This window comes from Aedes albopictus, chromosome 2, assembly GCF_035046485.1.
Source record: "Aedes albopictus strain Foshan chromosome 2, AalbF5, whole genome shotgun sequence".
Lineage (NCBI taxonomy): Eukaryota > Metazoa > Arthropoda > Insecta > Diptera > Culicidae > Aedes > Aedes albopictus.
In genome coordinates, this window is record NC_085137.1 from 253,763,766 (window position 1) to 253,787,772 (window position 24,007).

The 24,007-nt window shown below is 34.7% G+C and overlaps 1 protein-coding gene across 2 annotated transcripts in view; it reads right to left on the reverse strand.

The window, feature by feature from the left end:
* The window catches only part of LOC109427894 (Bardet-Biedl syndrome 2 protein homolog), a 74,008-nt gene that overhangs the window by 19,837 nt on the left and 30,164 nt on the right, over nt 1–24,007 (reverse strand). For both annotated transcript variants that reach the window (XM_062851559.1, XM_029872543.2), the window contains exons 3-6: nt 23,802–23,921; nt 11,204–11,313; nt 10,736–11,141; nt 5,054–5,605 (exon numbers count right to left, since the gene is read on the reverse strand). In XM_062851559.1, coding sequence (XP_062707543.1) covers nt 5,054–5,605; nt 10,736–11,141; nt 11,204–11,313; nt 23,802–23,921 — 1,188 coding nt within the window. The remainder of the gene's footprint in view (nt 1–5,053; nt 5,606–10,735; nt 11,142–11,203; nt 11,314–23,801; nt 23,922–24,007) is intronic.

Below are 24,007 nucleotides of genomic sequence, written 5' to 3' on the forward strand. Positions count from 1 at the left end.
GCTAAAGTGGAGATGGGTCGGCAATATATAGTATACTCTCAATCGACAGAAATTTGATCTGGCCACAGATCAAGGCGTTGTCGGGCAATCGCCCAGGATGGAGATCTTTGAACTCGGCCTTCTGCGCCTCCGTAGGTGCCTAGAACCACCCAGGACCAGCCAGGAAGTTCTACGTGGACCTTCATCTAAGCGTTGTGGAAGTTTAAAAATTTATTGGGAAGCGAAACTTTTGTTTACTTGGGTAGAGCTTCGTGCATGTCAGGAAGGCTGCATGAGAAACAGTTGGGATGTTACGCCAAGAAAAAGAAGACTTTGTACAAGACGATATATACCTGAAAAATGATTTTATAGTGGCACTAAATGTATTTTTCCACCTTTATCTGGAGCCTGGACCACTACCCGATCAGAAAGACATAACAAAATTATAACCGATTAAGTTATTTATTTCAAAGATTTTTCATAACAGAATGAGTTAAACAATTCGCCGGTTAGGTGATAAAATAACAAAATATATAACTAAAATTGCTCTAATCATAACATAATTATAACAGGTCTTGATACAATTATAACAAGCTTATAACAAAATGAGATATAAAAAATCAATCAAATTATATCACATGTTGTTATAAAGTAGTTATAAATATATTGGGTACAAATTAAGTAGTGTAAAAATTAACTTATTTTTGGGTAATCAATTTTTAGAGTAACACTTTATTTTTAGTAAAAAGTAACTGGCATCAAAAAACTTTTCCACTTAGTATACCTAAAACCCCAGGGATTCGAACCTAGGACGGCTAGAACTTAGAACAGGAGCTCGTCGTTTTTACCAGTGCGGCCATCGCAGTACTTGAAGTGAGGAGCGATATATGCTGAAATGGTTCTTCATATTGGTAGCTCCTCTATAAATAGACTCGCTGATCCAACATACCGGAGAGGGAAATTATGACGTCACCATACCCAGTTATGACGTCACCATGCACGTTACTACAGCCCATTTAGTCCCTCAGCTTCAATGTCGTGTGCGCTCGTTGTGCACTAGAGCCAGCGTTCACTACTTGGAGCCCACATCGCTATACCTACGCGAATGGACGTCACACGAACTGTTCTTAAGGCGAAACTGGAAGCATTTCCTCACTTTTTGTTTTTTGATTTTTTTATTAAATAACGAAGCAATATTTTCAAAATCGGTTTTCGTGCACATGTAGAGTATGGATCAGGGTATCTCCTGAATTTTTTACGCGGTAGAAAATGTTTTTCGTTTCTGCAGAAACCATTTTTGAACAAAATTTCACTGAAAAAGTGTGATTGCAGCGCAGGGCCACGTCGGATCGAGTTGAGGTCTTCGGTGCACTTATTCCTTGTAAATGGAGGAATAAGTGCACCGAAGACGTCGAGACGATCCGAGGCAAATGTGCACTTTTATCACACTTTTTAGGCGTACCAAAAAAAGTATGATAGTCCAATTTAGGATGTAGTCTGCAATACAGTTGATAGCAATTATATCTTCGGGTTATTAACTAAGTTGAACAGATAGCTAATGACTTTTAAATAGTGAAAAGTGTGGAACTAAGCACTAGTTGCGCCAGCGTTTATTTAAGTGTTTGAAGCGTTTTTTGACATGTTTTATATCAGCGGTTTTCAGATCGTGCACCGCGGTGCACTTGGTGCACCGCGAAGCCATGACAAGTGCACCGCAACGCTTCAGAAAAATGCATGTTAAAGTTTAAATTTAAATTCATGAAATAGTTCTTGGAAAATTATTCGACTTAATTAGAACAATTGAACTATTGAATGGTGCTCCAAGGGATTGAGAATAATATTTCCATTGTTCCAGCCGGCGAGTTAACATTTAATACAGCAAAAACCGTCTCAGATATTCGCGAAGAATCATGGAACAAGTCCGCCAAAACTTTCCTAATAAATATCATATTTTTCCAAGAACTCGTAATGGATGTTCACAAGTACTGACCCTACAAGTCATCTGCATTGTATCTTCAATGAATGCGCTAAAAAAATCAGAAGAAGTCTTAATAATATTTCTGTGGCTTTGCTTAATGTGTACCAGAGAAGGAATCTAACAATGATCTCGAAATCAGGTGAACGTGAACACACAACTCCTCCCGAATTGACAGGAGTGCCTGGAAGGAATTTATCAAAAATATTGTCAGTGTATGCCAAAGTTTTGAAAACAAAGCAGCCAAGTGTCTTGCTAGAATTTTTTTAGAAATCTAGGGAAATTCTTGGAAAAACGTCTATCAAAAATTTTCTGGTGGCGATTTCCTAACCTCCAACCTCCTACCTGTCCAACGAAAGTAAATTCTTGAATTTTGTCATCTAATTAACTCGTAGTTTGTAGAAAATAACGAGAATTGTCGTTTCCGTCCATTTTTAATTTGATTCAGATCCTGAATTCTCCGCAAATTCCAAATAAGAGTCCAGTTTTAGAGTCGTTGAAGACGCTACTGCTAGAAATAATTCAATTATCTTGGAAGGACTTCACCGAGGTTCGTAAAAACAAAACACCACCAATTCGGCTCAAATTCATTCAGTATTTATGAAGATCTTGTCTGAAAGATTCCAGAAACATTCTGAGCAAGAAATATTTTAAGTCGAAAAACTGCGTCACTTCACTATTCTCCGATAAGTGATGAAAAAATAAATGACAGTGTCATGTCGTAATTGATGGGGGAAAAACTAATGACGAGTGTATGCACTTTGGAATTGCTATGTAGCTTTTCTGACGAATTTGGAGTTGTTTTTTTTTAACAATAATGAACATGTGCACCGCGGAGCGATTTATTTCCAAAAAGTGCACCGCGAGCCGAAATGTCTGAAAACCCCTGTTTTATATCATTATTATTAATTAATGATATTCCTTCTGCAAAGTTGTTCAGTAGTATTATGGCGCTTAAGTGGTGAATGTTTCGGTAGGAATATCCACCGCAAATTCTTGCAGGAATATTCCCTTGGAGGAATTTATGAATGAATTTTTAAATGGATAGAAAAAATGCATTTCCATAATGAGTCATTGGTGTAATTGTCAATCAAATTTGTAAGGAAACCATTTACAAACCAGAAATACTTGAAGTAATTTGTTTTCGAACACAGAGCGTTCAGGAAATCTAAAGGGATATCAAAACACTTCGTTTCGCTGTTGAACTGAATATTTTATTAACTTTAACAAAACAACTACATTTCATTTGCTAGTACATAACTATTTCGATCGGCAGATACGCATACACAGATTATCTATGCGGAAAAAGCTGTAGTTAATTGTAGTGATATTCACAACAGAGACTGAGTGACCACATACTAAGAAATTCCGAAGAAATTGGAATTCGATTGAAAAGTTAAACTTTAAAACTAGAACTTGATTAATTACTGAGATCCTTCAGAATTTCTGATGAATTTTCCCTGATGGAGAATCCTTTAAGGAATTTGTGATGCATATATGCCTATAGGCTGAAGTAATTTGATAAGAATGTCTTGAAGAATCTCCCTTTTGGATTCTCTGAAGAAATTCTCAAGGGACGAAATGTATGTTGGATTTTGAACTTAAGTTAAACCTTGCGGAAAATCCCTATCACGAATGATCTGTATACTGTACAATTGAATTCATATTAGTAGTTTAAGTTGAAAGCTTCGACAGATCAAAGGCGACGTGATCTGGTCAGTGAAATATAATTGGTGAATTGGAATGTGTCTTCGTGTTCTATGATCAGAGATGATGGTTCATAGGAGTGGTTTACTTGGGATCCCAACATGTATATGAAACAATCTTCCAACAAATCCTTGGGGCAAAGTTCTTTGAAGAATTCAAAGAGGAGGTCTTGGAAAAAGTCATGGAGGAATTGTTGAAGAATTCCTTAGAGGATTACCCGGAAGAATACGTGGAGGAATTTCTTATGGATTTTTTGCAGAAATTCCTTGAGGAATCCTTTGAAAATTATTGGAAAAAATCTGTAGAGGAATTCCTTGGAGGAATTACCGTAGGAATCTTTAGAGTAATTTTTTGTAGGAATCATCGGAAGCCTTTCTCAAGAAACCCTTGGAGAAGTTGCTGAAGAATTCTTCAACCACAATTTATAGAGGAACTCTAGGGGAAATCTCTTTAAGAACTTTTGGTGAAATATTTGAATATTTGACTGGAGTATCGTCAGTAAGAATTCACGTAGGAATCGTTGAGAAAACTCTCGAAGAGATCTCGGGAAGAACTTCTTGTGAGCTCCCTAGAAGACCTACATGAGAAATACTTTTAATATCTCTAGACATGTTTCCTGAAAATACTCCGTAGCCATCCATAATAAACATTCAACCTGTAAGACATGTACAAAACCCTGTAAACAAATGTAAACGCCGCGGTTCAATTACATATAACATTTTCCACTTGAAAGCCAAGGACTTCTCGACAATTTCGCTGATGAGTGATGATCCGAATTTCCGAAGACAGCAGAATAATGAGATTTAACATATCAAATAGCTCATAGTAGTGAAGTTGTGCATAAAATTTTCACCATTCGAGAACTTCAAGAATCATGAACAACTTTGCTGAACATACGAACTGTGCAGGTGATCTGGATCATGATAAGAAACATTTAAAATTACCCAATATCATCACGTAATGATAGAGTTGCTTACCTCATTTTCCGCCTTACAAAGTCATAAGCTTTCTGTACAAATTTGATGAAGACATGAGCTTTTTTGATAGTTCATATAATAAAGAATATCAACAATTGTGTATTTTCTAAACACAATGGCGCCATACAGCGGTTAATTTACGTACTAAACACTACCAAAACATATTGATTAGTTACACATTGCATTTTAAAAATGATTACTAAGTTTGTTATAATGTTGATGTAATGATGATTAAATCACATATTTATTTACTGTAACTGACTTTGTTAGAACCTTGAAATAATACAAACAAGTTTTCGTTCCGATTCCAACAAATATATCTGAATATAACAAACCTTGATAAAGATATCACCCGTTGATATAAATATGTTATGTTTTTGTTATGTCTTTCTGATCGGGTATGCACTGTACTTACAAATACTCTTCGGTGATCCTGTAAGACTCTGCGGGATGGTATACATGGCAAACTTTGGCAGCTGTCGAGTAAGCTCGAACACGTGAAACTGCACACTCGTCGGATATCCAACGAAAGCCTTAATATGAATATCCTGTGCGTTGTCCTTCAACGTTTTCAATGGAATCAAAATCCTGGAGGCATCCTTGGTCAAATGGGCGATTAAAGTTTCCTCCTTGAACAGTTGGTCGGCAAAGATCAACACCGCTCTGATGGTGGTGGCATTGTTCGTCGACACCGTTATATCGATGTTCATATCGTTGCTATCGTAGCTGGTGGATATGCCGATTTGAAGTCGCGTGTTCGACGGAATCACTCCCACATTGTCCGGGACACTTTGAACCAGCTGGGAATCGTTGTTGGCTTGGATTTCCTTGTTGAATTTGATGTTGTTTTCGTAATGCTTTAGCTCTAAAAGGAGTTTCTGCTTTTGCGACAGAAGACTGTTCATTTCTTCGTCTGCAACATTATGCAAATTCAGGAGATTCACGCTTGGTGTAGTGTATCCACGAACTGGAATAAAAAAATATGATTAATAACTTTGTTTTACTCGAGGTTTTACTGGTCATTCCATGGAGATTTGACTTGAAATGCACCCAATAAAACAAATAATTGTAACTGAACTGCAATGTTCTACATAAAAATTTGATTACTTACTTACTTACTTACTTACTTACTTACTTACTTACTTACTTACTTACTTACTTACTTACTTACTTACTTACTTACTTACTTACTTACTTACTTACTTACTTACTTACTTACTTACTTACTTACTTACTTACTTACTTACTTACTTACTTACTTACTTACTTACTTACTTACTTACTTACTTACTTACTTACTTACTTACTTACTTACTTACTTACTTACTTACTTACTTACTTACTTACTTACTTACTTACTTACTTACTTACTTACTTACTTACTTACTTACTTACTTACTTACTTACTTACTTACTTACTTACTTACTTACTTACTTACTTACTTACTTACTTACTTACTTACTTACTTACTTACTTACTTACTTACTTACTTACTTACTTACTTACTTACTTACTTACTTACTTACTTACTTACTTACTTACTTACTTACTTACTTACTTACTTACTTACTTACTTACTTACTTACTTACTTACTTACTTACTTACTTACTTACTTACTTACTTACTTACTTACTTACTTACTTACTTACTTACTTACTTACTTACTTACTTACTTACTTACTTACTTACTTACTTACTTACTTACTTACTTACTTACTTACTTACTTACTTACTTACTTACTTACTTACTTACTTACTTACTTACTTACTTACTTACTTACTTACTTACTTACTTACTTACTTACTTACTTACTTACTTACTTACTTACTTACTTACTTACTTACTTACTTACTTACTTACTTACTTACTTACTTACTTACTTACTTACTTCTTTACTTACTTACTTCTTTACTTACTTACTTACTTACTTCTTTACTTACTTACTTCTTTACTTACTTACTTACTTACTTACTTCTTTACTTACTTACTTACTTACTTACTTACTTACTTACTTACTTACTTACTTACTTACTTACTTACTTACTTACTTACTTACTTACTTACTTACTTACTTACTTACTTACTTACTTACTTACTTACTTACTTACTTACTTACTTACTTACTTACTTACTTACTTACTTACTTACTTACTTACTTACTTACTTACTTACTTACTTACTTACTTACTTACTTACTTACTTACTTACTTACTTACTTACTTACTTACTTACTTACTTACTTACTTACTTACTTACTTCTTACTTACTTACTTACTTACTTCTTTACTTACTTACTTCTTTACTTACTTACTTACTTACTTACTTCTTTACTTACTTACTTCTTACTTACTTACTTACTTACTTACTTTACTTACTTACTTACTTTACTTACTTACTTACTTACTTACTTCTTTACTTACTTACTTACTTACTTACTTACTTACTTACTTACTTACTTACTTACTTACTTACTTACTTACTTACTTACTTACTTACTTACTTACTTACTTACTTACTTACTTACTTACTTACTTACTTACTTACTTACTTACTTACTTACTTACTTACTTACTTACTTACTTACTTACTTACTTACTTCTTTACTTACTTACTTCTTTACTTACTTACTTCTTTACTTACTTACTTACTTACTTACTTCTTTACTTACTTACTTCTTTACTTACTTACTTACTTACTTCTTTACTTACTTACTTCTTTACTTACTTACTTACTTACTTACTTCTTTACTTACTTACTTACTTACTTACTTACTTACTTACTTACTTACTTACTTACTTACTTACTTACTTACTTACTTACTTACTTACTTACTTACTTACTTACTTACTTACTTACTTACTTACTTACTTACTTACTTACTTACTTACTTACTTACTTACTTACTTACTTACTTACTTACTTACTTACTTACTTACTTACTTACTTACTTACTTACTTACTTACTTACTTACTTACTTACTTACTTACTTACTTACTTACTTACTTACTTACTTACTTACTTACTTACTTACTTACTTACTTACTTACTTACTTACTTACTTACTTACTTACTTACTTACTTACTTACTTACTTACTTACTTACTTACTTACTTACTTACTTACTTACTTACTTACTTACTTACTTACTTACTTACTTACTTACTTACTTACTTACTTACTTACTTACTTACTTACTTACTTACTTACTTACTTACTTACTTACTTACTTACTTACTTACTTACTTACTTACTTACTTACTTACTTACTTACTTACTTACTTACTTACTTACTTACTTACTTACTTACTTACTTACTTACTTACTTACTTACTTACTTACTTACTTACTTACTTACTTACTTACTTACTTACTTACTTACTTACTTACTTACTTACTTACTTACTTACTTACTTACTTACTTACTTACTTACTTACTTACTTACTTACTTACTTACTTACTTACTTACTTACTTACTTACTTACTTACTTACTTACTTACTTACTTACTTACTTACTTACTTACTTACTTACTTACTTACTTACTTACTTACTTACTTACTTACTTACTTACTTACTTACTTACTTACTTACTTACTTACTTACTTACTTACTTACTTACTTACTTACTTACTTACTTACTTACTTACTTACTTACTTACTTACTTACTTACTTACTTACTTACTTACTTACTTACTTACTTACTTACTTACTTACTTACTTACTTACTTACTTACTTACTTACTTACTTACTTACTTACTTACTTACTTACTTACTTACTTACTTACTTACTTACTTACTTACTTACTTACTTACTTACTTACTTACTTACTTACTTACTTACTTACTTACTTACTTACTTACTTACTTACTTACTTACTTACTTACTTACTTACTTACTTACTTACTTACTTACTTACTTACTTACTTACTTACTTACTTACTTACTTACTTACTTACTTACTTACTTACTTACTTACTTACTTACTTACTTACTTACTTACTTACTTACTTACTTACTTACTTACTTACTTACTTACTTACTTACTTACTTACTTACTTACTTACTTACTTACTTACTTACTTACTTACTTACTTACTTACTTACTTACTTACTTACTTACTTACTTACTTACTTACTTACTTACTTACTTACTTACTTACTTACTTACTTACTTACTTACTTACTTACTTACTTACTTACTTACTTACTTACTTACTTACTTACTTACTTACTTACTTACTTACTTACTTACTTACTTACTTACTTACTTACTTACTTACTTACTTACTTACTTACTTACTTACTTACTTACTTACTTACTTACTTACTTACTTACTTACTTACTTACTTACTTACTTACTTACTTACTTACTTACTTACTTACTTACTTACTTACTTACTTACTTACTTACTTACTTACTTACTTACTTACTTACTTACTTACTTACTTACTTACTTACTTACTTACTTACTTACTTACTTACTTACTTACTTACTTACTTACTTACTTACTTACTTACTTACTTACTTACTTACTTACTTACTTACTTACTTACTTACTTACTTACTTACTTACTTACTTACTTACTTACTTACTTACTTACTTACTTACTTACTTACTTACTTACTTACTTACTTACTTACTTACTTACTTACTTACTTACTTACTTACTTACTTACTTACTTACTTACTTACTTACTTACTTACTTACTTACTTACTTACTTACTTACTTACTTACTTACTTACTTACTTACTTACTTACTTACTTACTTACTTACTTACTTACTTACTTACTTACTTACTTACTTACTTACTTACTTACTTACTTACTTACTTACTTACTTACTTACTTACTTACTTACTTACTTACTTACTTACTTACTTACTTACTTACTTACTTACTTACTTACTTACTTACTTACTTACTTACTTACTTACTTACTTACTTACTTACTTACTTACTTACTTACTTACTTACTTACTTACTTACTTACTTACTTACTTACTTACTTACTTACTTACTTACTTACTTACTTACTTACTTACTTACTTACTTACTTACTTACTTACTTACTTACTTACTTACTTACTTACTTACTTACTTACTTACTTACTTACTTACTTACTTACTTACTTACTTACTTACTTACTTACTTACTTACTTACTTACTTACTTACTTACTTACTTACTTACTTACTTACTTACTTACTTACTTACTTACTTACTTACTTACTTACTTACTTACTTACTTACTTACTTACTTACTTACTTACTTACTTACTTACTTACTTACTTACTTACTTACTTACTTACTTACTTACTTACTTACTTACTTACTTACTTACTTACTTACTTACTTACTTACTTACTTACTTACTTACTTACTTACTTACTTACTTACTTACTTACTTACTTACTTACTTACTTACTTACTTACTTACTTACTTACTTACTTACTTACTTACTTACTTACTTACTTACTTACTTACTTACTTACTTACTTACTTACTTACTTACTTACTTACTTACTTACTTACTTACTTACTTACTTACTTACTTACTTACTTACTTACTTACTTACTTACTTACTTACTTACTTACTTACTTACTTACTTACTTACTTACTTACTTACTTACTTACTTACTTACTTCTTTACTTACTTACTTCTTTACTTACTTACTTACTTACTTCTTTACTTACTTACTTCTTTACTTACTTACTTACTTACTTACTTACTTACTTACTTACTTACTTACTTACTTACTTACTTACTTACTTACTTACTTACTTACTTACTTACTTACTTACTTACTTACTTACTTACTTACTTACTTACTTACTTACTTACTTACTTACTTACTTACTTACTTACTTACTTACTTACTTACTTACTTACTTACTTACTTACTTGAGGGATTTGAACGAACTTTGGTGTAAAAAGAATTAGAAATTCAATCTTTCACATAATAATACACGAGATGTAAATGATGAAACAAATAAAATAAAATGTAAAATAATTATTTGACATTCCATCGAACAACCATGGAATGGATCACATTTTCCTCGCTCAATAAATCCTCTCTTACTTTCACCATCGGCCGTGATGACCACCAGATCCAGAACTCCAATCCCACGGTAGTCGTTGCACGTGATCCCGCACACAAAGTCGTTCAGCTTCATTTTGAACAGCACATCGCCGTTCTGGGTGTCCCGAACGTCGATTTTCCCGCTCTTCCACCCGACAATGATCTGCTTGCCCTCGCAGCCCAGTATGTCGTACATGGCCATCGCCGTGACCCTGGTCTTCGACTTTATTCGCCACATTCGAACGCTCTCGTCGAACACGCCGATTGTGCCATTTTTGACGCTGAACATAAACTGGCTCGGGCTGACCGCCATCAGGTTTTGAATCTCGTTGCCCTCGGTGAACTCGTGCAGCAGCGAATCCCTTTTGTACATTTTGATGCACCCATCGTCCGTGCCTACAATGAGCTGAATGGGAGAGAAACAAAGTTTAATTTCATTGGAAGACTAAATTAAATTACTATTATTACCTCATTTTGACCATCCTTATCAATGTCCATCAGCAAAAGTGAGTTCACACCCCAAGCGGTTATCAGCCACAGGATTTCATTCCCTTCGCAATCAAATCCTTTGATTATTGCTGTAATGTTAAAACAAAGGCTCTTAGGAAGCTTTTCTCTCTTCAGAAGCTTTATTTTTTTATTTAAACTCGACAGTGATACATGTATTTACTTTTGATTTTTTATGAGAATACTTTTCTTCAGGAATTTATACAAAAATTTATCAAGAAATCGTTCAGGAATCCCAACGAGGATTTTTTTTTCAGGAATTTGATGATGTCCTTCAATTACTACAATACTATGAAGTAGTACTAGAAGTACTACTATTCCTGAGGTAATTTTGCCAGCAAAAGTGATTTTTTGAAGTACTAATTATGAAATGCTTAGATTATTTCTTAAAGAAATCATTGACGGAGGCCCCAAAGATATCCAAATTCTTTGGTGCAAATCATAAAACCATTTTCAAAAGAATTTCTATAGATTTTCTTTGAGAAATTTCTGCATGAGGCTTTGGAAGAATTTCTGTAGGATCCCCTGAGAAAATTGATGCAGGAATCCTTTGGGATGAATGTTTTCATACTTGTAGGATTATCTGCATGAAAACTTTTAGAAATCCCTGAACGAATCTTTGTAGCGCAGCTTGAAAAAATCCTTGGAGAAAAAGATTAAATCTTTATTGGGATTTCCTAAAGGATTCTTGAACGAATTTTAAAAGAGTACTTGAAATAATTACCTAAGGAATCTTTGGACGATCTCCTACAGCAATTGTTAAAGGAATTTCTGAAGAAACCCCTGCAGGGAGTTTATTCTTAAGAAATCCTTGAAAGGACTTTATGAAAAGTCATTTAAGGAATTGCAAAAAAACCCCTTGAATAAATTTAAAAAAATCTTTAAGGATTCCCAAACTATTCCTTCAGTTCCAAAGAAATCGTTTGTGGAAATCTCTATAGACTGTTTCAGAAATTATAAATACACTTTGTTTATTAAATTAAATGAACTTTTCTAATGATTTTTACCAACTTCTTTCAGTGTATAGCATATTGTACTCTATGTTTTTATACTTCTTTTCAATTGTCTTGATATTTCGAAAAACAGTCGAGTTCTCAGACAAATAACTTAATTTTTCAAATTTGCATTTGCACAAAGGTGGTTTTTGATGAATTCAACATTATGTATCACTAAATACCAAAAATTATCTAAATCTTTATCACATTCGCTTTTTCAACAAGTTGTCTAAGGAATGCCTTGATCAAAATTTGGGAAAAATCGATAAAGGCATTTCCACAACAATTATTTGGAGATCAAGTTTCTTATTTTTTAAGGTTTTCTACGGAACATAAGAACTACCACACAGTTTCTTAGTTGTCCTGAACGCATTTAATCTTAACAAACTTATTTTTCAGCTCATTCGATCCTTCATATGGCAAAGCTTGTCATACCATAAAAACGAATGCAGTAAGTAGTAATTAAGACATTCGTTTGCTTAACGTTTGTTGCTCCTGGTGTTGTTGAGAAATTTGAAACAAAAAAAATTGTATTGAGAAGGCCCGTAATGGTGGATCTTGATCAAATATACCAGTAAAATTACTCTTACCAATCGAGAAATATCTTTTTTTATCGATACAGAAATTTTTATTGTGTTTGGAAATTACATATTTTATCTGTGAGATTTTTTTTCTTTTCTACTATGCTACATTTTTTGACCACTTTGTGCAACTTCAAATTTCAATCATCTAGTTTACAGAGCCCTATTTTTAAACTTTAACAAAAAAACATGAACAAAATTGGTATTATTTGCTTCGTTAGCATGTTAACAATAAGAGCTAGAATAAACTTTTTTGGATATAGTGCTCAAATTGAAATGGCAGTTAGTCGTTAGTGTAATTATAATTTCTGAAACAGTCTATAAGAAACTCTTTATGGAATTCTTGGGAATACATAATACTGAAAAAATCCTTCAGAAAGGAAGGAGAAGTTTCCGAAGCGATCGCTATAGCAACCTTCGAAGGAAATCTTCACACTCAGTTGAGCTCGGCTAATTTTCATTCTTTTGCCGAGATCCGCACAGCCGAGCGCTCGGCAATCGCAATTCAACTGAGATATCAGCAAAATGTCATGTTTATTCATAGCAGCACTCATGGGTGCCGCTATCATCAAACATTAAACGTCAAGCGTTTATCCGAGATTTCAGCAAATGAACTTTAACCGAGATCCGCACAGCCGATCTCGGCATTCTGTTTTAAGTGTGATTGGACGAATTTGAAGAGAAGTCCTTGAAAAAAAATCCTAGATTAATCGTAAAAGATATCCAAGAAAGATTTCTTCGAGTTCCTCACTTGGAAGGGGCTGTCCATTAATTATGTAAGAGAATTTTTGTGATTTTCCGACACCCCCTCGCCCCCTTGTATACATAAATCTTATAAGATTTTTTGTATGAGAACCCAAAAATGTTTTGTATGGCGCGTAAGATTTTTCAAAACCCCCCCTCCCCCCATAAACACTTACGTAATTAATGGATAGCCCCGAACAAGTGCTTGTTGAAATCGATAGAAACATTTCTTAGAAGTTCCGCGAAGGAAATCTGGACGAAACTGGTGTTATCGCTAATGAAATCTTGATAGATATCAATAGAAAATAGATGATAGATATCAATAGAAAAAAGATTGATGGATAATCAATAGAAAAAAATGCTGATGAAAACCTTGGAAGAATACCTAAAGGATTCATTAAGGTACACCGGGGCAAGTTGAAATGGGTGGGGCAAGATGAAACGCGAAGTTTTGAAATAGAATTCAATACAATTTGGAAATTTATCCTTCGCTAAAGCCTGTATCCGCAATATTCGGGACACAGAAACACAGCTGTAGCTCTGCAATAGATACATTAAAATTGCTCAAATTTTGCCTAATAACATCTTAAGATGTGTTCATTTCACCTACACGCAAAAAAATCCGTTCCGATATACGTGAACTCCCAGTCACGACAACGGGAACAAACGAGAACTATGCATAGCAACGATAACAACAATAAGAAATGTACACCGTGAACTAGATGTCACGGTTTCTAGAACGCCCATATTGACAGCTGGAACTAGTTCCAGTTCACGGTGTATATTTGCTTGTTCTCATATTTGCGTTTGTTTGTTCACGTTTATCAGAACGGTTTTCTGAGCGTGTACAAAATATCATGTGAATCGATGCAGTACTTTTTGTTGTAGCAACGAAAGAGTAAAATGTGCGCCATTGAATTTTGTACAGCCCCAAGTTTTGCTTATCAGCGCTGTAACTTTTGAATTTGGCACTGGAAACGGCTGAAATTTTGAACACAAACCTCTCAAGCTACATTTGGCGCCGTCCACAAATTACGTAACGCTCTAGGGGGAGGGGGGGAGTACAGCCGAGTGTTACGGCCCATACAAAAATTTTAGGGTTTTCATACAAAAAAGCGTTACGGAGGGGGGAGGGGGGGGTCAAAAATTGTCGATTTTAGCGTTACGTAATAAATGGATGCTGCCTTTGTTCCATGGGCAAAACTTCAAAAAAATCGATACACCATCAACAATTTTATAGTCGAAACATGTTTTGGGACTGAACGTGATTTTAGCCTCTCAGACAGCAACTAGTCAGCGCCCTTTATTGTTTCCATTGTACTATTGAAAGTACTATACCAATAATCATCAAATTTTGCAGGCATAATATACACATAATAAACTAGCTTCTGTGAAAATTTCATGAAAATTGGCAGAGAAATTCAAAAGTTATGAATTGGCAAAAATCGCACATGAAAAACACGAAAAATTTTCACTAACATCACCTCTATCAACACCAGTAGCTTTCAAACCAATTGGTCAAAGTTGATGAAATTTTGCAAGAATGTGTCTCTATAAGTATCATAACTGCTAACAAAAATTCATAATTATCATCATAGAACGTTGAACTGTAGCGTAGAAGAACCATCTACTATGCGAATGAAAATTGGTCATGATTGTACAAAATGCTTAAAACCACGTCTGTTTGTTTTTCATCCACAGTTAAAAGTAATGCATCGATTTTTATGAAATTTTGCACAAATAATAAACATTCACCAAAGAGTTCTCAGTCAATTATTTGGCCAATTTCACCGAATAATTACAGAGCTACAGCCGTACTTCTGTGTCCCGATTATTACGGATACAGGCTTTAAAAGATTGTTTGAATCAAAACCTATGTGTTATGGCAATAAAATTATTTATCATCGTTATAAAACGTCATATTAACCCACTGTTTCATCTTGCCCCACCCGTTTCAACTTGCCCCGGTGTACCTTAAAGGAATTCCAGTACAATTTCTTGGAGGAGTTTCTGTGAGAATTCTTAAAAGAATTTTTACATTTTTCATAAGAATTTCTGAAGTAATTCTTCGAATCTTTTTTAACTTTTTCAGTAATTATTTTGGAAATCCGTGTAGAAATTTGTTTTAAGGAATATCTTTTAAAAAATATTTTTTTAACCCCCCTGAAAATTTACTTCGCAATTCCTTTCCTTCCTTTCATTCTGCATTATTTTTAGAAAGCTTGTTTGACATTTTTTTTGGAAGCTGTCTCAGCTAATTGAGTTCGCAATTCCTTTGGCAAATATTTCAAGATTTTTTAGGAACTCCGTTAGAAGTCTTATTGAAAATTTCTGGGGCCATTCCTTTTGATAAATCGTTAGGAAATTCCTTTGGAAACTTCTTTAATATATTCTCGGAAATGCTTCAGCAAAGGTTTTGCGTACTTCTTCAGATTTTTATTTCTACGGAAACTTCTTTGGAAATTTCGTTTGCAACTTTTCGCTGTTTTTTTAATTCGATTGAAAAATCCTCTGGTAATTACTTTGGGAATAACTTCATCACTCTTCTGGAAGTTGCGTAGCAAATTCATACGGGAATTGATTAGGTAAATCATTTGGTATTTACTTTGGAAAATCATTCGGCGAATTTCCTGTGAGTTACCTGTGAAATCTTTTGAATCACCATTGGCGGAGTTCTTTCCCTTCAAGGGCTGTTTGCAGATCAGAAGGAATTTCTCAGCCTATCTTGATGCATGGGAAATTCCTTGCCTGAATAGCTCAAGAAACTGTTTTTTCTTTGATCGCAGTACGCAGTCACCGTAAAAAGTTTCTGCCAGGAATCGGTCAAGAAACTTTTTGAGCGATTCCTGTTGAACTTGAAACTGGGCTTAACTCCAAAAGCTAGACTTTACAATTACTGACGTAAGTGAGAAATGAACAAATTGGAGTGGAATTCGAGAAAAAAAAAGTTACCCGTTCTCTCGTTGAGACTGGAACTTTTGTCAATTAGTCAATTCGTTTGTAAATTTAAGTGGCCAATTTTTTAAACTTCTCCAGCAATTCCTCAGAAAAATCCTATAGTAAGTTCTTTGGAAATTCATTTTAACAATTCTTTACGGAATTCCGTCTGTTTTTACTTTTGAAGTTCTATGAGATACACTCTTGCCAATTAAAAAAAAATCCAAGAATTTACAATGGAACGGCCGAAGAAAATATCAAGACCTAAAACCTTACCTAAGGAATTTACAAAAAATTAAGATGATTATTACCAGAGAAGTTCACAAACAATTTCCTAAAAATGTTAATAGAAATTCTTATAGAATTTCGTGGAGGAATTTCAAAATTTATCGAATGTTGCTCCTATAAATATGTAACAATTTTGCCGAACATCACATTATATTAGTTTCACATTTTCACATTCAAAATGCCCACGATCGTTTTTCGCGATTTCAACCACTGTGCAATGGAAGGCAAAGAAAGCCTTTCAATTAATAACTGTGTAAGTGCTCTAACAACACTAAGTTGAAAAGAGGCAGGCCAAGTTCCAATGCGAACGTCGAGCCATAAAGAAGTAGTATTAGAAAAAGAAGAAGAAGAAGCTACATCCGATTGATGATACCTTCGCAGCAGTTTCTAACAAGATTCTTGAAGAAATTCTGAATGAATCTTTGGATAATTTTCAAGAGATTTTTTGGAAGAAAGGCTTAAAAAATCCTTAGGTAAACTCCTTTAAGAATTTTTGAAGCGATTCCTGAAGAATTCCCGATGGATATCCTCTATTAAATCTTAGTCTTATGTTAATCACTTAAAGGATGCTTCTAGGCATTCTCAAACAATTCGTGAAGAAAATGGCAAAACATTTTTTTTTCTAATTTTTATTAATGTGTATTTTAACTTAAATGCTAATTCTACACTCCGAATGGCAAAACAGTCTAAGAAGGAATTCCTTTGTTTTTGAATAGGATAAATAGGATCGTAAGATTACTAAGGGCACGGTGACCCTACCAGGAGTCTTCAGATTTATTTGAGGAATTTCTGACTAAGATGTTTGATGGAAACTTAGAATAGCTTTTCAAAAGGTTTTCCGAAACAATTTTAAAGGAGTCCTCCCAAAAATGCGATATATTCTAGAATTCTAGAAGGATTTCTCTTCCTCTGGCGGAATCTCGATGTAATATCTTGGAAGAATATCTGGTTCCGAAAGAATCATTGATGAATGTTTGGTTGTATTTTTTCTGGAATTTTTCAATAATTCTTTGAATGATCTTCTAGATTAATCCTTAGAGATATTATTGAAATATTTCTGAACAAATATTTCAAGAAATACTCGATGAAAACTTCGCTAGCGTCCTTTGAAGTACTTTGAAGTACTTTTAAAACGGTGACAACACTGTACGAATTCCTGAAGGAGTGCTTAGAGAAATACTGAATGACATCCTTGTATTTACAACTAAAAAGATTATTGAAGACAAATTATTCTTCAAGAAAGATTTCTTGAAAAAAAACGGTAAAGGATTCTTTGAAGGGATTCCTACAGGATTACTTGGTGTAATTCCTAAATAAATTGCAAAAACACATCTTCGACATAATTCTTAGAAAAAAATTACGCTCATTGATGGAACTCCTTGCAGAAATCCCCGAAGAAATTCATAAAGGAACTGCCAACATCACGATGATGCTGAGTACAAAAAAAAACGAGATTTTTCAACGTTTTGTACAAAATACAACAGCGCGATCATTCGAGAGTTAAAGGTAAATATAGATATATCATTGTAAAATATGTACTTACCTTACCGATCAGACTAAGGCCTGGGTGACCTCTGCTGTACATAGTAGCCGTCTCCATTCCACTAGATCCATGGATGTGTGTCACCATTTACGCACTCTGCGTAGCGTTCGCAGATCGTCCTCCACTTGGTAGGCCCACCTAGCTCGCTGCGCACCACGTCTTCTTGTACTCTCGAGAACCATTTTAGTCGGGTTGCTATCCGACATTCTGAAGACGTGATCCGCCCACCGTAGCCTCACGATTTTCGCGGTATGGACGATGGTTGGTTCTCTCAGTAACTGATGCAGCTCGTGGTTCATTCGCCTTCTCCAAGTCCCGTCTTCCATCTGCACTCCGCCGTACATGGTACGCAACACCTTTCATTCGAAAACTCCAAGGGGGCGTTGGTTCTCTGCATAGGGTACATGCTTCGTGCCCATAGAGGACTACCGGTCTAATCAGCGTTTTGTAGATAGTTAACTTCGTGTGACGGTGAACTTTGTTCGATATTAGAGTTCTGCGGAGTCCAAAGTAAGCTCGAATTCCTGCCACAATGCGCCTCTGAATTTCTCTGCTGGTCTCGTTGTCGGCGATCACCAGTGAGCCCAAGTACACGAATTCTTCAACCGCCTCGATTTCATCACCGTCGATAGAAATTCGGGTGTCGGGGGCGGTGATTCTTCCCTGGAGCCCTTTGCCATGATGTACTTTGTCTTCGACACATTAATAACGAATCCGAATCTCCTGACCTCACTCTTCAGTCAGATGTACGTTTCCGCCATCGTCTCAAATTTACGAGCTACAATATCAATATCATCAGCGAAACCAAGCAGCTGAACGGACTTCGTGAAAATCGTCCCACTCGTGTTTATCCCCGCTTTACTTATTACACCTTACACCTTCTAACGCAATGTTGAACAGCAAGCACGAAAGACCATCACCTTGCCGTAACCCTCTGCGAGATTCGAAGGGACTCGAGAGTGTCCCTGATACTCGAACTACGCACATCACTCGATCCATCGTCGCCTTGATCAATCGTATCAATTTATCCGGGAATCCGTATTCGTGCATAATCTGCCATAGCTGTTCTCGATGGATTGTATCATGCGCCGATTTGAAATCGATAAACAAGTGATGTGTATTCGCGTCATTTCTGCAACACCTGGCGAATGGCGAACATCTGGTTCGTTGTAGCGCGTTCATCCATAAATCCATCCTGATATTGCCCCATGAACTCGCTTGCAATCGGTAATATGCGGCGGCATAAAATTTGAGTGAGTACCTTGTAGGCAGCGCTCAGTAGTGTGATCGCGCGATAGTTCCCGCAATCTAACTTGTCGACCTTTTTGTAGATGAAACACACGATACCTTACATCCACTCCCCCGGTAATACTTCCTCGTCCCAAAGCTTAGTAATTACCCAGTGTAGTGCTCTCACCAGTGCTTCTCCACCGTTTTTAAGTAACTCGCTAGGTAGTTGATCTGCCCCAGCGACTTTGTTGCTTTTCAACCGGCTAACCTCCTCTTCCGTCTCTTGGAGGTTAGGGGCTGGAAATCTTTCGTCCTACGCACGTATTCCTAGATCTGTTACCACGCCACCTTCGGTGCTTGCAACGTCGCCATTGAGGTGCTCATCGTAATGCCGGCGCCACCTCTCGACCACCTGACGCTCGCTCGTGAGAATATTCCCGTGATTATCTCGGCACATGTCGCGTCGGCTTGTGGCACAAAGCCTCTGCGCGAGCGGTTCAACTTCTCGTAGAACTTTCGTGTGTCCTTAGCGCGGTACAGCTCTTCCATCACTTCGCGATCTCGTTCTTCCTGCTGGCGCTTCTTCATCCGAAAGACTGAGTTCTGCCTATTCCGCGCCTGTCTGTAACGTGCCTCATTCACTCTCGTACGCATTCTCGCATGCTCCATTCTCGCCCATGCTGCATTCTTCTCGATTTTCAACTGTTCACATTCGCCGTCATACCAGTCATTTCTGTGATTCGGAGTCGCGAAGCCTAGTGCTGCCGCCGAGGTACTACCTATGACGGATCAGATGTCCCTCCAGCCATCTTCAATTGTAGCTGCGCCAAGCTGCTCTTCCGTTGGTAGGGCCACTGCTTGCTGCTGCGCGAAGTCTTGAGCCACTTCTATTCCATATTCCAAATTTACAATCGTAGTCCTTTTTTCGTCGCATGGGTCTTTGCCGATTGTATCGAGTCGTATGTTCTCCTATGTCATTCGCAATGGGGATGCACGCTGGCTACCAACTTGGATCTAGCTGGACGTGATGCAGTGTTTCTTACACTGAACGAAAATCCCCACCATAAATTGAACGAGAAGTGCTTCATTTGAGCCCCATGCCTAAATTCAGATGATTTGTAGAAGGCCGTCATTCAATTCCAGATCTGACAGATACAAAACAAGCGATATGGAAATCATTCAATGTTATAATTATAATCATTCTATACGGAATCAAAACAAATCTAGGTAAGAATAATTGTCATTCAAAATCCATCTAGTTTTGCACTTCAAATATAGATGACAGTCATTGTAAAGTCTAATGTTGCTCATATAGGTGTCATTCTCTTGAATTTGTTTCAATTCTTCTTCAAATATCCTAGAAAAAATAAAATCACAACCATTTCAACTAGTTTAAGAGAAATTGAAAGTCAATTTCTCTCGTACTACTTGGAAAGGTTGTGACATTATTTTTCCTAGAATATTTGAAAATAATAACAGACAAAATTTAGTCGTAGAAATCAAGGTAGAAATACGCTTCATTTAAAAAAACACACACAAAACATACACGATTAAAACATTTTATAATTACCACTAGACTGACCACTGCTTGGGCACATTTCACAGTTCACTGGAATCAAGCAGCAAATATTTTTTTTTTCAACTTAGAGAATTTCAGGCGACCACCTCGACCGCCACATTTGTTTTTTTTTTCTATCTTAAACTGGTGCGTCAACAGCAAAATGAAAAGCCAAACTAAATGATTTTCGGAATAGGGCTGTGATGGAATACATTCAGCTTGTTTTTGAATTATGCGCATATGCACATTCTGCCTGTTCAAATTTGTCAGACAACTTGCAGAAAATAATAATACAGAAGTCGAACAAAAATCCGACAAAAATGCGCGGAGAATCATTCGATAACGTTTTTAGGAATGATGGATTGAGCACACGATTGAATGAGGAATCATACTTTGGTCGTAACGATTTTCGTTCTGTGTATTGAATAATTTTCAGTATGAGGCCCATGTAGAAACGACTTCAGATGGTTTTGTGATGATAATCAATCACAACAAACTTCAACTCAAAAATCATTCGTAATTTGTGTCGATTCTAATTTTATAACAGGATGATTTTCATTCAAAAGAGCACAGTAAACTCATTTTCGTACAAAATCATTCAAAATTCGGATTCTGCGGATCTGTATCGCCTTGAATGATAAATTATTCTTTGTACGGCGGGAGATTTCGTTCAGTGTACTCAGCCGCTGGCTACCAGAACAGAAACTGTTTGCGCCGCACCTCCTTGGTGAACAGACGCTCGGATCGTAACTCCTTTACAGATTGCAATCTTAGAAGTATCAACATGATGGAAAAAAGCTGCATAGAACACATTAGATCGAATGTTTGTAACAAAACATGAAGAATTAATCAAAATCCTACATATCAAACTGAGTTTATAGAGTACTGTGTGAAAAAAAACTCAGTGAAGTAAGCTATCAAAAATCAACATCCGTGTAAAAAATATTTTTTACGGTACATTAACAAATGCTTATAAAGCCTGTATCCGCAATAATCGGGACACAGAAATACAGCTGTAACTCTGCAATAGAAACATTAAAATTGCTCAAATTTGGCCTAATATAATATCTTAAGATGTGTTCATTTCACCTACAAAATTTCACGTGAATCGGTGCAGTACATTTTGTTGTAGCAATGAAAGAGTCGAATGTGCGCCATTGAATTTTGTACAGACCCTTGTTTTGCTTGTCAGTGCTGTAACTTTTGGAATTTGGCCAAGTAAAGGCCGAAATTTTGAACACAAACCTCTCAATATACATTTGTTGCATAGGCAAAATTTAAAAAAAATCGATGCACTATCAACTATTTTAAAGCTGAAACATGTATTGCGACTGAACGTAAGTTTAGCCCCTTAGACAGCAATTAGTCAGCACCCTTTATTGTTTCGATTGTACTCTGGAAAGTACTATACCAGTAACCATCCAATTTTGCAGGCACAATATACACATAATCAACTACCTTCTGTGAAAATTTCATGAACATTGGCAGAGAAATTCAAAAGTTATGAATAGGCTAACATCGCACATGAAAAACACGAAAAATATTCACTAACACTCACGCCTACCAACACCAGTAGCTTTCAAACCAATTGATCAAAGTTGATGAAATTTTGCAAGATGCGTATCATAACTGCTGACGAAAATTCATAATTATGATCACTTAACTTTGAACTGTAGCGTAAAAGAACCATCTATTATGCGAATGAAAATTGGTCTTGATTGTACAAAATGCTTAAAACCACGTCTATTTGTATTTCATCCACAGTTAAAAGTAATGCATCGATTTTTATGAAATTTGGCACAAATAATAAACATACACCAAAAAGAGTTTTCAGTCAATTATTTGGCCAATTATACCGAATCATTACAGAGTTACAGTCGTACTTCTGTGTCCCGATTATTGCGGATACAGGCTTTATGCTACGCATTGTAAGTTCTCTTTATTTGATTTTTTTGTCTGTATTTAAAAAATAGAAAGCAACAATTTAAATTACATGAAATAACAAGGCCGTTGCATACTTTCAGGCATTTACAAATTAGCGAAATGGCATTCTTTTAGGCGTTTTCTTAGGTTTTAATAAACTTTAAACTTAAATAATTAAACAACCTGCAAAACTGTTTAATTTAGGTGGAAAATTATGTTTAGAACTTACAAAGGAATTTCACTGTCTGATTAATTTCACCCCGAATGTTTTTTTTTATTTTCCTTTGCAAATGATATTTATTGCAATAAAATGAATTGCAATAAAAGTTTCAACCTCGTTGATGAAAACCATGGCCGTACTTGTTTTGAAGCATTGAGTTCAACCACATCTATAAATAGTCGTCAAAAACTGCGAAAAATGATGAACTTCACCCGAAATCACGATAACAAATAAGACAAAAGTGGAGTGGACCTGGTGTGATGGTTAGAACACTTGAATATCACGCCGAGGACCTGGGATCGAATCCCACTCCCGACAAGCTCACAAAATGTGGGTTCTTCCTTCGGAAGGGAAGTAAAGCGTGGGTCCCGAGATGAACTAGCCTAGGGCTAAAAATCTCGTTAAAACAGATAAAAAAAAATAAGACAAAAATAAACAGTGGGTAGCTCCTTATTATTGGAGCTCCTGGTATTACAGCTACTAGAGTGATCGAAATAAAATATTATCAAAACTCTTGCGATATTATCAGTCCATACTCACCATTCCCTCCAACGATCAGTGTGTTTCCAGGATACCCACCAAATGACCCTATAAGAAGAGAACGAACACCTTCAGGAAAATCACGTTGAAATAGATTGTAGTTTTCATCGACATGGTATGCTATTGGAAAAATAAAAGAAACCTTGATAAACCAGTTGTCGCCTAGGATCACCTTAGGGTAGTGTTACGATGCCGCATTAAAATAA